Raw genomic sequence first — 15,324 nt, 5'->3', positions numbered from 1 at the left:
TGAGAACTCTGCTCTCTTCTAAATTATTGTAATAATACTGAGAATTTTCTTATGTTTGTATTAAACTATGTAAATTTTTGACCGAAACCAAAGTCCAGTTAGGTGGTAATGAATTTGGGAGGGGGATGCATACATTTCCTCACTCAGTCACTAATCTGCTTCCTTTCAAGATTCAATTCGAACAAGTTGTAGTACACCAAAACAAACCCACGCGCCTGCAGGCTGCACAGAGAAGGATGTTTCAGTCTCTTCTTCGATATAGATTCAGCAGCACGACCCCTTCATCTCTCAAACGAATAATCACCGCAGTCCCCAATGTCTACAAAACCCACGCACTCTCGCTCCTCCCCCCTAAACAACATCTGCAGCAGCGGCGGCGGTGCCACGACTGGGAGGACACGCTTGGAGGCGGAGGCGGAGGAGGAGGAGGAGGAGGAGGGAGTGGAGAGTACGATCACATTAGGGCCGAAGTCAACTGTCCCCGGTGCTCCAAACAAATGGCGGTGCTCTTCTCCACCCGACCCCTCTCCATCACCAGCCGAGAGACGGGGCTCTACCAGGCCGTCAATCTCTGCCCCAATTGCAGGACCGCCTTCTACTTCAGGCCCTTGAAGCTCGTCCCTCTACACGGCACCTTCGTGGAGATTGGTCGCCTTAAAGACTTAAAGCCCCCCACCAATTCCTTCGACGCAAAAACAGAGCCATGCGCTGTTGATGATAAAACGCCCTCGTCTTCTCCGCCCAGGGACTTGCCCACCCCCAAGTTCATCTGTAAGGCGCTTGATGAATTTGTTATCGGCCAACAAAGAGCCAAAAAGGTTTTGTGATTTCAATTTCATTACATTTTAATTTCTGAAAAGAAACAGATAAACCCACATATGAATATGATCAACTAAACTGAAAGAAATGATTTCGAATGCGGGTGTCACAGGTGCTTTCCGTTGCAGTTTACAACCACTATAAAAGGATACTCCATGCTTCCCCAAAGACGATGAGGTTACTCGAAAAACTGATGGTTCATGCTGAATGTTTGAGGTGTTTTAAGATCAAATGAATGTGCTTTTCTTGCTGCTTTATCAATTGACTGTTGGCTTTGTGAACCTAATCTCAGGTCTGGTGCAGAATCAGTTGATTATAAACTTGAAGGTGTACATGACAGTGACTCTGTTGAACTGGAGAAGAGCAACGTATTGCTGATGGGTCCCACTGGTTCAGGTAGGATAAGCATTCTTGTTTATGCGTGTGCTAGTGGCGTGGTTCATGAGAACCTCTAGCTTACAAAGATTGCTTACTCATTATATTTTTCTTACATTGACCAAGGATAGGGAAGACGTTACTTGCAAAAACACTAGCTCGTGTTGTCAATGTGCCGTTTGCCATTGCTGATGCAACAACATTAACACAGGCAAGTGCATTGCTTGGTCTTGTTTCATGCATCATCTGTCTTTGGCATCGTTGCTATTATCCATACCCTACAACTACAATCTATATTGGTTACTTCATTGGAAGAAATTTCTTCTTTTATAGTTCTTCTGGGGTCTTTCATCGTTAAAAATTTACTGTACACACTGATTTTGATGGAAATATACTGTCATACTTCCTGTGTAAAATCCAAGCACTTCATATCAGGTGGTAATCAGGAAAGCATTCCGTATTGGAATGTTCTAATGGGGATATGTTATTTGACATTCAGGAATAGATCTAGTGATATATATATATAGTTCTAGTGCACCGTCTGTGCACACTGTACAGACTGCTATCTTTATCTGTATTTTGTTTCACTATATCAAATCATAGCATCCTCTCTCTCTCTCTCTCTCTCTCTCTCTCTCTCTCTCTCTCTCTCTCCATATATACATACATACATACATATATATATATCTCCTGTTACTACCCTCTTCCTTTGGTATGCAAGTGGTGGGAAGGAAACAGATACTTGATAGTTGTTAGTAAAGAAATTGAAGCTTAAGGAATCTGTACATAACACTTAGAAACAGAAAAGCCTATGCTGTTCCCTTTGTCATGCATTAATTTCCTGAATTTTCGTTTCATACTGATGTGGATGAGCTATCTTGTTGGGTTCAGTGAGAAATGGTTTCTTACTTGGATGGTTTCACTAATAGTTCAACTTCTCTTTGTTTCTTACTCTCTATGCAGGCAGGTTATGTTGGAGAAGATGTGGAATCAATATTGTATAGACTGCTTATGGTAGGTTTTATGCTATGTCATGTGTTTCTTGTTCAAGAATTGCAAATATTCCTCTTTTGTGCTTGTTTTGGGTGCCATTAAGCACACCTTACATAATTACATTTTGATCATTCCAATGTGTTTAGGAAGCTGACTTTGATGTGGAAGCAGCTCAGAAAGGGATTGTCTACATTGATGAAGTTGATAAGATAACTAAGAAGGTGTGCTATAAACTTATGTATTGAAATCAGCTAATTTTATTCCTCACTACAATAATAAAGAGGCTATTTTTCAGGTTGAGAGCTTGAGCAGAGATGTATCCGGGGAGGGTGTCCAACAGGCATTGCTGAAAATGTTAGAAGGAACCGTAAGTAACCAACTCTTTGATAGGAAGTAAGTAAAACAGTTTTGTTTTAGTCTGTAAATATGATCCATGTTCCACAAATTGTTATATATCATTTATGAAGAAGTCAAACAAGTTAGGATTGTTAGTTTAAAGCATGTTATCCTGTTCAGACTGGAGACGTTTTTCTCCAATGGTTTTGTGGTTTCATTTTCTTTAGGGTAAATCTTTAATGTTTTCATGATTGTTTCAATATTTCTTTGGAGGTCTTGAAGTTTTTGGACAATATTGATGAAAATCAAATTTTGTCAACCCTCTTAGTGTGAGTATCTATACAACAACAACAAAGCCTTATCCCACTAGTGTGACGATCTATAACGGACATAATAACAACCTTCTTGGTCATTCCTTGTAGATTTCTCTTGGATTTATGTTATTACCTAAACTAAAACTTCTTCCAACTTTTTTTTGGTAAATTTGAAAGCATCCCATCTTTGTACTCTACGATATTTGCTAAATTTTTGTTAATACCTTGTTGTATAACTAAAGGACTTGCATATTTGTTCTTTGGTTTCTTCGTAATTCTCCCACCAGCCTTTTCTGCAATGTAACTTTTCCATCCAAAACAATTTAATGCGATTGACTTTAGCTATAATGAAACAATATGTATTGATTTGATGTCATAGCATTGGAACACGTTTTTGTTGCATAACATTTGTTTAAAGTAAAAATTATATGAATTTCTTATGTTTTGTTGCATTGCATTGGAACAATACATGTGACCCATTTATAGTGATTGCCATATTCAAAATGATCACAAGACATCAGGTCTGATGCTTTCAAATGTTCCGAATGTCTCATTTAATTTAGTTATATTAATATAAGAGTAAATGTGTTTTTCTTTGATCTCTCAGGTAGTTAGTGTTTCTGATAAAGGAGCTCGGAAGCATTCTCGTGGTGATAGCATCCAGGTAAAAGTATCTGTTCATTTCTTCTTCCTCCTCATTTTAGAGGCTTTTTCTTTGATATGGTTAGATTTGGTGAGTTGTAGGCAAGAGATGCCTTATGATCATACTAACTTATATTTCCCGAGGCATTAGGCCTCATCTTAGGTGATTTCTTACGGACAAAATCACAGGTATTGCTTGTGTGGGGGTGGGTGCATAACCTGTGAAGTACAAAACTTTTCATGGTTATAGTTTGAAATAAAAATCGTATGGTCCACTAGTCAGTAGATAGAATGATTTCATTTCCTTCGTGTCCAACTTTCCCCCTAAAATTTCCACTTTGAGGAGGGTGCTTGTGGTTGAAGTGTTTTTAATTGCAGTGAAGTGATTTTAATATTTATATGTAGAAAAAATGGATTGTAAATTTGGAACAGCTTTGTATGTTTCATTAACATGTTCAGTTTTAATCATACAGTTTGTACTTGAAGTCTGACTTTTAGCAGTAGTCCATTCTCCTATTTAGTAAGGGTTTGCATTGCAAAAATGTCAACAATTTCGTGGTGCACATAATTACTTTATTACGATACTTGGCAGATGGATACCAACAATATCCTTTTCATATGTGGTGGGGCATTTGTTGGTTTGGAGAAGACCATTTCAGAAAGGTAATGCATGTATACTAGAAACTATTAGCATGTACGTTTCTACATTGAAAGGAATTTGATATGGTTAAGCACCTTCTTTTCTCAGACTCCAAGATTCTTCCATTGGATTTGGTGTACCAGTTCGTGCAAACATGAGGACCAGTGGCTTGACTGATGCCATAGTGACATCATCTTTGTTGGAATATGTGAGAATCAAAACTGAATATAAGTCAAAGAATATATTCCATCTTTATTTTATGTATACATAATCAAATTCTTGACTTGAGGTTTCCTGAACTTCTTCCTTTTCTCTAATACAATATGAGTATCCTTATTTGTTTGAATAACAAGCTTTAAAGTTTCTAATGGAACTGTAGGTAGAAAGTGGAGATCTTATTGCGTACGGCCTGATACCTGAATTTGTTGGCCGCTTTCCTGTTTTAGCTAGTTTGTCATCTTTAGATGAGGACCAACTTGTTCAGGTGTGCTCTATCTGCATCTATTACCTTGTGTAGTGAAATATTTTTGTGGTTATTATTGGGTGGGCGAGTAGAAAATTTTAGGCATGCTCAACCTGTAGATTATTGTGCACTGTATACTGAAGATCTTGCTTACTCGCTTCTTAAGCATAATGCAGTAGAACTTGATATTAAAATTGAAACTGATTAGTTAGCTAGACTCGTTGTTTCGTCCTCTGATTGATAAGATATTGAAATATTTCAGTATGTTTTATTTTGTAAATCAGGTGCTCACAGAACCTAAAAATGCTCTTGGTAAACAATACAAGAAGATGTTCAACATGAACAATGTAAGCCTGTGATCCATTGCATTATGTAGTCATAGAACTTTATGTCTTACCATACCCTTAATAATTTCATTTTTGCAGAACTTGATAGAATAATAATGTAAACTCCTTATTTCTTATGAAATGTCAGGTCCAATTACATTTTACTGATAATGCATTGAGATTGATTGCAAAGAAGGCAATGGCAAAGAACGCTGGGGCTCGAGGTTTGAGAGCAATATTGGAAAATATTCTAACAGAAGCAATGTTTGAGGTATATATACCCTTGTATGTGCCTTAGTTAGTATGGTTTTAATTGATTATTGTTGTAATACAATTAAATGGACTACTCTATATGTTGCTGTCAGTGTGATGTTGTCAGTTACACTGGCCAGTTTACTAGATAGTGGCACTATTTGCTAAACCTCAAAAGGGACAAGTTGATCTTTGTGAAATTAGCAACTCTAGGATATTGCTCCAAATTTTGATTGTGAAATGATGGTAGCGTCGCTTTGTCATGAATGCTTAGTGTCTAGCCATTCCATGAAATTGGTACTTCTATTTTCATTGAAGATCCTGGGGTATCAGTATTTTTGTGTCTGTGATACTAGATGGTTTTTGTTGTGCACAGGTTCCAGACATGAAGACGGAAACCAGTGCATATGCAGTTTTGGTGGATGAAGAAGCTGTTGGGTCAGAGGACACTTGTGGACTTGGAGCTAAAATTCTTAGTGGGGGTGGTGCATTGGAGAAATTTCTTCGGGAAACAAAGTCAGGAGAGTGCATGGTATGGTTTTGTGAAGTCCCTCATGCTCCTGTTCTTTTATGCCTTTCCTTTTTCTTCATTCTCTATTTGCTGCTTGATAGGTTAATCTTCACTACAATTTTCTCTGCGCTATCGGCACTGCATTTTTCCTAAATTTGGGTTACTTGCAGGGAAAGCGCGGGTTGGATGGAGATGAGTGTTTACGAGAAGTCTTAGATTTTCAATCAAGAGCCACGGCGGGGGGCTTGTCTGTGGTGGTGTAGTAGTAGTGGTTGAGACGCTATCTCCTCTGTATATATAGATGAAAAGAGAAGTTATGATGGTGTAAAAGTCAAGATCCATGCATGAGTTTAAGATAGGAAACTTTAACGAAAAGCTCCTGGTACTGTTCGTTTTAACGAAAAACCACATTTTAACACTAAAAATCAATTCTGTGACTATTCACTTTACCCTTTATTTTGTCCTTATCGTTAAAACTCAAAATTTTCAAGCTCTTTTTTATTAGTTTTCCTTTTAAGATATTAGTTGCACTTGAATGAACTCGTATATATTTGGAAGTTTAATTGACTAGTGCTAAGTTGTCGCTTCAACTTTGGACGTGCACATTTTTCCCTAGTCAAAATAATAAGATAATTATTTAGGATGGATGGATAAGAATGTAATAAGAACCCCAAACCATAATAATATTTGAAGTGCCCTGTGTAGGTAACTTGTATCTCAACAAAAATCAACGTGTTTGAAGCCATCATAAACCTCTCCCACTCGTCTTTCTTGTCAATCTGTCTTCAAATCAACTTGGTCTAATTGGATAAACGGTTATGTGGTAATAAAGTAATTGGAAGATGCAAATTTAGTCTAAAAACGATTTTTCCGTGAAATCTCTGTTAAATACAGAATAAGAATGTCTACTTGTCTTTTCATTCACGCTTTGTCATTGTCTTTGTCTTGCATTGTTTTAAATTGTCTTCATTAATTGTTAGTGCATTGAGTGCACCTTTCCGTTTAAGGGTGTATGGATTAGTATCTGCTTCGGCCTTGCCTAACTTTTTGAAATATCCACCAACAAAATATTTTTATTCTTTCATATCCAGTTGCATTATAAAATAGTTTTGCGTTGTTTTGTTTTATGCTCATAATGTTTAATCATAATATTCAAGTTTGAGTTTTGGATAGATTTTATCTAGGGAACTTTAACGAAAAGCTCTCAGTACTGTTCACTTTAATGAAAAACCACATTTTTACACTAAAAAGTCAATCATGGTATTATTCACTTTACCCTTTATTTTATCCTTATCATTAAAACTCAAAATTTTCAAACCATTTTCATTAGTTTTCCTTTTTATCTATCATTGTACTATTCTATGCCAACTGGTTATTAAACCAAAAAAATTAAAATTAAAAAATACCTTTACATATTACTTTATCTATAAAATCGGCGTTAAATTAATAGAAAAGGTAAAAGTATGGGCCGAGCCCAAATGAAAGTACTTGGACCCAAGCAAGGCCGAGTCCAATTGGTTTAGTCTCCTTTTGTTTTCGTCTGTTTTTTTGGATCGGCTGATTGTTTTTGGTCGGTCTGGTTTGGATCCGTCCCTCTCCTTTTTACTTGCGATTTCTAATCCTCTTCCGATTCCTGCCTTCCTCTGTTTTCAGGTTCCTTTTTCTCTTCCGATTCCTGCTTCTGTAAAAATTTCTCAGAACCAACCACCAGGTATTATCCCTGAAAATTTGAAAAAATGGAAGGAGAAGGAGGAGAAGAGCTCAGCATACAGGAGCTGGCCTCCAATCTCTCAACCTACAAAGATCAGCTTCACCAGGTCCCCCACTCCACTCTTTTGTCCTTCTTCTTTGTTTCATCTGTTTTTATTCCTATTACGATGTTAATTTTCATCGTTGCAGTCGATATATGCTGTGAGTGTGATTAGGGTTTATTTGAATTATTATTTAACTAGGGTTTTTCTTACCATTATACCAATTATGATATAATTAACCTGTTTGGGTTTAACAACTCCCCTCTCTACTTAAAAGAAACAATTTTCCCAGAATTTTGATTGATCCTGTATTGGTAGCAAACCAAACTAAAGAAAGGGAGGAATTTTGAAACTCTGGTTTATAATGCGTGCAGTTGGTGATTTCACTGTAGGAATTGAGTCTACATAATCTACGGTCCGTCTGCATCCTTGGTTATTTGATACACTAGGAATTGAAATCTTTGTACTATTGTATACATGTGTGGTATTTGTTATGTAACTTTTTGTCTATTAGTAAACCATGTCCAGATGTATATTGTGAATGATTTTCAGCTTCTTTGTTGATTTTAAATTGTGGGAAAACATTTATTACTCGTACAGCAAATTTCTTCCTTTGCCGTTGAACCTCATGTGTAATGTTTATGTTCTCGCCTTGGAATATGAGTCAATGGTTATGGGGAGTGAGCTTTAAGTCTTGAATAGACATGAGATTGGCTTCTACACTAAATTCATATCTTCAAGTCCTATTGTTGAGAAAGTATATTTAGTATGTTGTATTGTATGTAATAGTGAGCATTCGAATTAGTGGAAAAAGTGCATCTTTGCAACCATTGCATTTGAATGCGAGCAAATTGGATATTCACTATCTAACAAATGACACAATTTATCCTATATAGAAAAGTATATGAAGCCGGTCATTAACTCAACTGTGTCCCTCATCATTTAAGTTTTTGATCTGAAAAAAAAAAAAATTGATGAATTGTTGGGATAGAAGATCAGTCAGTCAAAATAAATAAATGAATTCTTGTGGAGATGTGCAGTTTTACCCCTTTGATGGCGTGTTTGGTTGGAGCATAACAAGAGAATCTTCGACAATGAGGAGAAAGTGGGTGCACTTTGGGATAGAGTTGATTACATACTTCTTCCTGGGCTTCTATTTCTAAATATTTCAAGAACATTCTATATAAAGGGAGTGTTTTGATTGGAGGGCAGTTTTGTACCGAGGGTTCTCTAGGATGCTGTTGTGTCTTTTGGTTTAGGTTTTCTCTGGGTTATTTTGTTTCTTATGTTGTTTTTGGTGTTTGAAGGACTACTTGTCCATGCTTCTTATTTTTCTTTTGTTTTCTCTTAATAAATCTTGTGTTTCTCATTAAAAAATATAAAAAAATGAAAGGGTACACCGTACACATGATATCTAGGAGGAAGCTATTCCTTATATAATTTTGAGGTGTGTTCTGTTTCTGTAGTTGGATCTTCTGACTTAAATTTAGTGGGATCCTGAAGTTTGATGTTGCAATGTTACAACGTATGCACAATTAGTTATGCTTTGATATTGTCTTTTGATGAATTATTACAAATTTTTTACCATGAAAATAAAAATTTGAAGAACGAGTTGTTATCTTGTGTTTTCTATATTGAAAATTATATGCTGTAGGTTGCATGGTGAATCATTCTTTGTATTCTCTTGTAGATATGTTTTTTGTAACGATTTCTGCTGTCCTCTGGATCAGGTAAAGGAGCTTTTAGCTGATGATCCTGCAAACTCTGAGTATGTTGACATGGAAAGAGAGCTCAATGAGGTATCTTTTTTTCTGTTTGTTTTTATATTATATTTTTGTATGTATATTTCATGTACATCTTATCAAATCATTTGTGATTTTGATTCATTCCTATTGGAACTCTCATATTTATTTTTGAGTTTGTAGTGTATAGGTCTATATCTTACAGTTACTGTGTGAAACTGAAAACTGAGGCAACATCTTCTCTGGTCCTTAGGATGACAACCAATGATAGTTACTGTTATATGGATCTCTAGGTTGTTGATTCAATATCATTCTTCTTTTATTTCTTCCTTCTCTCTTTTGAAGGAATCATGTTGCTCAAACTAGCAACGCCAATTAACTGCTATGGCACCTGTGGAGGTTTGTTTTCTTTACAGGGTTGAATAAGGTGAGGATGGTTTTTATGTTGAATAAAGTTCATACACTTCAGAAAGCGGAATTCTGGAGAATTTAGAATTTAGAAAAAAAAAAAGATCCTTAGAGCTTCATAAAGTATCATGTTACTTCTATCTTGGTTCCTTTGCAGGTGTGCTTTGTGTGGTGATGGTCAGCTTTCACCTTCTCTTTAAACTGATTTCCGATGTTCACACTGAGATTCTAAGTTTGAAATTTGACAATAATTTTCTCTTTACGATGTATGTCTATTTGTATGTATGTTGTTTAAATTTAGGTTTGATAATGCAGGTAATTGCTCTGACAGAAGAACTACTTGCAACTGCAAAGCAAAATCAGAATTCCGGATTAGATTTCGGGACAAGTGATAGTACATCACCTAGTTTGCCCCAGACTCAGAGGAATGAAAATGTAAGTTGACATCCTCATGAATTTTTTTATTTTCGTTTTATTTTTGTGTTTTTTTGTTGTTTTTGTTAGGGAAAATATGCTTTATGCTTTGACAGGGTTACTCCTACAATGAGTTATGTGGTAAATGGCTATGTAGAAATATGCTTTTTTTTTGTGTGGCTTGAGAATGACTTACATGAACAGAGTTTTGTTTCTCAAAAGGCGCTGGACCGGGGTTCTATATAAAAACTTCCTGGTGTTTACAACATATATTTCAACTTCAGAAGAATTTAAAAGCATACTTGGTAACCCAATGTGGAATTTGTTCCCACATTCAGTGACCTTTAATAATGCATGTTATGAAGCTGATACTACTGTAGTGCTTTTTGTAAGGTTTATCTATAGAGCTTTTTCCTTTTTATTAAACCCTTTTCAAATGAATTTTTCTGTTGACCCAAACAAAGCTGGTATTACTGTCATTAGTGTTTTCTTATGTTGTATCTTTCTCGTGTCCTGTTGTGGTTATGTTATAATCATTCCTTGTGCAGGATTCAGGGAATATTTCCGATTATCATGACAAGTTTTCTGTGGGCACAAAAGTTCAAGCTGTTTGGAGTGAAGATGGGGAGTGGTATGTGAGAAAAAATAGAGATTATTTCAGTAGATTTGTGTTTACAATTTTCTACATTTGCTTTACCTTTCTTTTCTTTTTGTCTGTGGTTGATTAGTTGAATGTCCAGGTATGATGCCACAATCGAGTCTCTTACTCCAAATGGGTATTTCGTTACTTATGATAGCTGGGGGAATAAAGAAGAGGTATGGTTTCTCATACACATTGAATTAATATGTTTATAATTCATTAAGACATTCTTCTTTCTATTGATCATGTTCATATCGAGGTTGAGAGAGAGAGAGAGAGAGAGGTTGAATTGTTAAGGTAGTTGTCTTTAAAATCTGGTTTTATTATATTTATTTTCTTTGATTGAAACGTGTTTTATTCTGGTGGAATGAAGGTTTATCTGTTCATACATAGAATTGACATTGTGAATAGAGTGATGCTTTATTTGCTTTTTGAAAGTTATGTCACCTATTAATATTATTCAATTTTGAAATGACAACGTAGTTTTTCCTTTTTCTCGTCTTAAAATTTGCGATGAAGTTAACTTAATATTTGAGGTTGTGGATCACTTTTGTTTTCATGACTGATCTCCATTTTTTATTGCATGTCCTTACATTTATTTTGGCTCATACGTTCTTCTTCTTTTAAAATGTAATTGTGGTCAGCCACTGATACTTTTTCTTACTTCAGGTGGATCCAGACAATGTAAGACCAATTCAAGAAGGGGCTGTCAATGCATTGCTGGAAGCTGAAAGGGTTGCTGAGGCCACAAAACAAGCACTCAAAAGGAAGATTGCACAAGCTTCTTCTATTGACTTCCAATCACGAAGTTTACCACCAAAACTTCGTATAGAACCTGATGATCCAGAGGATGTGGTATTTTATCTATCTGTCTAAATCTATTTGGTTAGTATTTTACTGTACAGAAGTGTGGATGTGATAAAATATTCATAGGACAAAAATGGTGGTCCAAAAGTTAAAATCTCAGGGCATGTTTACTTAATAGAAATGGAATAAGGAAGGAATGGGAGAACTTAGAAATAGGAAAAGGAAAGGGAATTGGATCAACTGATTCCTGATATTGAGGTATTTATTACAGATTTTAAGAGGAAGTTAACACTTTTCCGATTCCTTGTGTGCTAGTAAACACAGTGGAAGGTTTGGAAGTGAACTGATTCCCATTCCTATATTTTAGTGCTAGTTTGGTAGCAATCAATTTTTTTTTTTTTTGGCATCTTCTATTATTTTCTTAAACCCTAAAAGTTATGTATAATGTTTTTAAATGTGTTCTGACAACTTGTTTGTTTTTTTTGGGGACTGATTCTTGCCAACTTCAAAATCTACAGAAAGTTACCAAACGCAAAAAGATACATGCTTTCAAGTCGAAGATGAGGATGGAACAACTGGAAGTTACACAGAATAAACGTCAAAATGCTTGGCAACAGTTCCAAACAACCAAAGGCAAGACTAAGAAGGTATGTTAGCTCGACATTTTGAATTTCAATGTGTTTGCACTGTTGTCTGGTTGCTGTTTTTCAAGGGACAAGAATATCGGCTGCTTTGATTTGTCTGCGCGCCTCTGGAGTGTTTCCAAATTTTTACTTTGGTAGCTTTTTCTTCTTTTGGAGTGCTTCTCATAATCAAAATAGTGTTTTCAAAGGCGGTGAGTTGCCTTAAGTGTGCCTCATCACAAGAGGTGAACACATTACAGATTAGATAAACTGTTGCAACTGTCTCGTTTTAAACTTCTCTTATTTTGTAATGAAATGTTTCATTATAGGTTTAAAAGACAAAAAGGTAGCATTTTGTTTATCTTGTTAGTGACCTCTTGTTGCCGTTGTACTTGAACCTATTAAAAAGGGTTTTACCTGACAAATCATAATGATCAATTTTCAACTAGCTTGTTTCTCAAGAATTGGTTTGGTATTTAAGCAGACAATTGAGTCACTTATCCAGAGCTATAACTTGTTACATTTTCAGATTGGTTTCTTTTCTGGACGCAAGCGTGAGAGCATTTTCAAGTCTCCTGATGATCCTTTTGGGAAGGTTGGGGTGACTGGAAGTGGGAAGGGCTTGACAGATTTTCAGAAGAGGGAAAAACACTTGCACCTCAAAGGGGGAACGGGTGAGAATGATGAAGAGGCTCCTTAGGTCCATAGACTCCCTGCACTTGCGTAGCGACGAAGAAAAACAGTCTACCTGCCCTCCCTGTACCTTGTGAAAAGGTTTAGTCAGAACTTGTTAGCTCAAAACCCGTGGTATGCCATTGCCATATGCATTGTTCTTACCCTCGTGTCGTGTTTATTATTGCCTTATGAGTTGTATTGTGTTACGCGTTTATGTCTTGAAATGAAGCAATGGTTCGACTCCCATTGATTTTGATCCGTGTGAAAAACCCACGCGAACAGTTTTTGCATTTACTTTCCATGCACTCTGCTCTGCGCCCCCGCATGGTGAATCCAATTATCCCCGTCTCGGTCGGAAAAGACTTGAAGGGAAGAGCAAGAAGGGATGTGTGTGATGAAAAAGAACAACTCTCCGAACTCTTATTTTACAAGTCCAACCAACTCTGTATAGGCATAATTACAAGGATTCATGAAATGAAATCAACGAAAATATTCTCCTTAAACTTTGTATCGCCTGCTTCGTAGTCATTCTTCCACCATTTGCCAGCATCATGATCAAAGTTAACCATCCGCTCCGGGGCTTCAAATTTCCCTTCACAGCCTCGTGAAGTATTAAAAATCAATTTCCTCCAGTCCTCGCAGAAAAAACTCGCGTACAGATTCCAGTCATATGTATGTATGCTATCAGAACAAAATCACAAGGCAACTGACATATATACTTGCCACCAAAACGTTTCATACACATGGAGGCATGAATGATATTGGTGGATTGATCGATGCATATTAACAGTGTCCTTTATACCACTATATATATACACACTCTCATAATGTATATATCTTAATTTGTTAGCAAACTCATGAATCAACAAAACGATGCATACTCTTGATATTCAAATAACCATTCACAATTAACGATTGATGCATGCGAGACATTTAACATTGACACAAGTATGCACTATTATTTAAGGACAACCAAAATCAACAAAGAAGATGGGTTCAATTCATCTGGACAAATCAATCCTTAATGGAAAAATCATCAGAGTTTACAACTAATATCACATGTAAGAATAATTTGATCTCTAAAAATAACATAGAAGATGAAGTCATAGCCGACTTCAACAGTAAACTTCTCCTCTCTTGTTGAAACAATATCAGATTTACAGTAGGTCTAAGTCTAATAATAAGCGTGTTATTCTATGAGAGCAGTAACTACTATTTATATTGAAATAATTCTTGTGATTTCTCTATTAAAAACAGTATAGGAAACTAACATACAATTCCAATTCAACTATGAGTGCTAAGTATAAAGATTCACTTAAAATTTCAATTTCAAACTGATTAGAACAATTTGAAACTCTTTAATAAGAACATTATGACTAGTTCTAACTCTCACGATCATACTCACTTTCTAACACTAAATTCTAGATGCGCTAAAAGACACATGATATTTAGACTAGTGGGTTATGACTATGGAGGAACATGTAGAATATAGTTTGAGGTGGCATGTTAACAATTAATCGGGCCAGCGCTTAGGAGATACAATTGGGGTTGAGGCATTTTCACGGACCTAATTGAAAAGCAGGGATTATTCAGTGAACAACTTCAAAGACATAAACATCCTGATTCATGACTTTGAAACGTAAAAAAGTTAAAGTTGCAGTACTTTGTGCTCGTGGTGGTGAATCTGCCGATGGAGTGGGGGAGGGGGCCTCCTTAGACAGACATGCTAATCTTTTGGCAAACATATAGATTATGGACGTAGCATTTGCACGAGAGAAGTTTCATTCAAAAGGATAGCAAAGGGGGCCCTTATATTTTTCATCTTTATATATGATTCCGACACCACCAACATCAAAACATGTTTGAGACATGTCTCTCTTGTTGAAAAGGGGCCCTTATTTTCACTGCTTGTTGAAAAGTATTACTCATCATCATGTTCCTTATGCATGCATGCATCACCTCAAGCCTCATGGTGGTTAGATTTCCTCTACACTCTACAGCCTACAGGTGGAGGAGAGGTGGACGAGAGGAGACTCTCGATCCCTCTCCCTTAATTTCAAGTAACAAATCATCACTTCACTACAGTAACAATAGCTATCCTACCACTTGCGTATCTGCCTTTATCACATTCAGAGAATCAAAGGATAAGGCACGATGCGAGATATCCTCCTTCCCTTTTCTTAATTACTCAAATTCCTTGCAAAGAAGAAAAAACCAAGTCCATTCATTTCTAATGATATATTGCCAAACATGAAACATCTTTCATCTTAATTTGGCACCCACTCAATATGCATGGTTCTACATCTTAATTATATAAATATGTTTGGTTTCTTTCCAAATAAAAAGTTCAAAGTGATTTGAAATGTATTCAATACGTATTTGCCTACAGGGGTGCTTTCTTTGGGGAGCGGACTAGTATGCTATTAATAAAAAGGGGTATGGATACCACTTAATTTGAATGTTGGCAATGTAATGCAATTACGTCAAAGTATATTGTTCTACCTTTATAATCTAATATGACGTCCACAAAATAAAAACCAACATTGTTATAGTAATAACATCATTTTGCGTAATTAGTTATAGCGTGATTATT

The 15,324-nt window shown here is 36.1% G+C and overlaps 2 protein-coding genes across 4 annotated transcripts; both read left to right on the top strand.

Moving 5' to 3' along the window:
- Positions 1–82: 82 nt before the first annotated feature.
- Positions 83–6,120, top strand: LOC108173895 (CLP protease regulatory subunit CLPX2, mitochondrial). Its single transcript, XM_070826175.1, has 15 exons — positions 83–818; positions 932–996; positions 1,112–1,215; positions 1,326–1,409; positions 2,162–2,208; positions 2,334–2,408; positions 2,483–2,554; positions 3,445–3,501; positions 4,072–4,142; positions 4,228–4,327; positions 4,499–4,603; positions 4,867–4,929; positions 5,057–5,179; positions 5,537–5,692; positions 5,842–6,120. Exons 1-15 carry the CDS (start codon positions 126–128, stop codon positions 5,932–5,934), a joined length of 1,908 nt encoding a protein of 635 aa, XP_070682276.1. The 5' UTR covers positions 83–125; the 3' UTR covers positions 5,935–6,120.
- Positions 6,121–7,187: 1,067 nt separating this feature from the next.
- On the top strand, positions 7,188–12,977 carry LOC103428985 (uncharacterized). 3 transcript variants are annotated; one of them, XM_029107458.2, is made up of 9 exons: positions 7,231–7,488; positions 8,463–8,527; positions 9,153–9,221; positions 9,888–10,007; positions 10,535–10,617; positions 10,727–10,802; positions 11,296–11,481; positions 11,952–12,080; positions 12,586–12,977. In XM_029107458.2, the coding sequence occupies exons 3-9, from the start codon at positions 9,201–9,203 to the stop codon at positions 12,754–12,756; spliced, it is 786 nt and encodes a 261-aa protein (XP_028963291.1). In that variant the 5' UTR covers positions 7,231–7,488; positions 8,463–8,527; positions 9,153–9,200; the 3' UTR covers positions 12,757–12,977. The 3 variants fall into 3 exon arrangements, with proteins under 3 accessions (XP_028963289.1, XP_028963291.1, XP_028963290.1); XM_029107457.2 differs by lacking the exon at positions 8,463–8,527 and adding an exon at positions 9,510–9,591 and having other exon boundaries at positions 7,294–7,488; positions 9,730–10,007; XM_029107456.2 differs by lacking the exon at positions 8,463–8,527 and having other exon boundaries at positions 7,188–7,488.
- Positions 12,978–15,324: the final 2,347 nt, after the last annotated feature.

The sequence above is a fragment of the Malus domestica genome, chromosome 08, assembly GCF_042453785.1.
Source record: "Malus domestica chromosome 08, GDT2T_hap1".
In the NCBI taxonomy this organism is placed as follows: Eukaryota; Viridiplantae; Streptophyta; class Magnoliopsida; order Rosales; family Rosaceae; genus Malus; species Malus domestica.
Note: the sequence above shows the minus strand (reverse complement) of the source record. Positions and strands in the feature narration are given on the sequence as shown.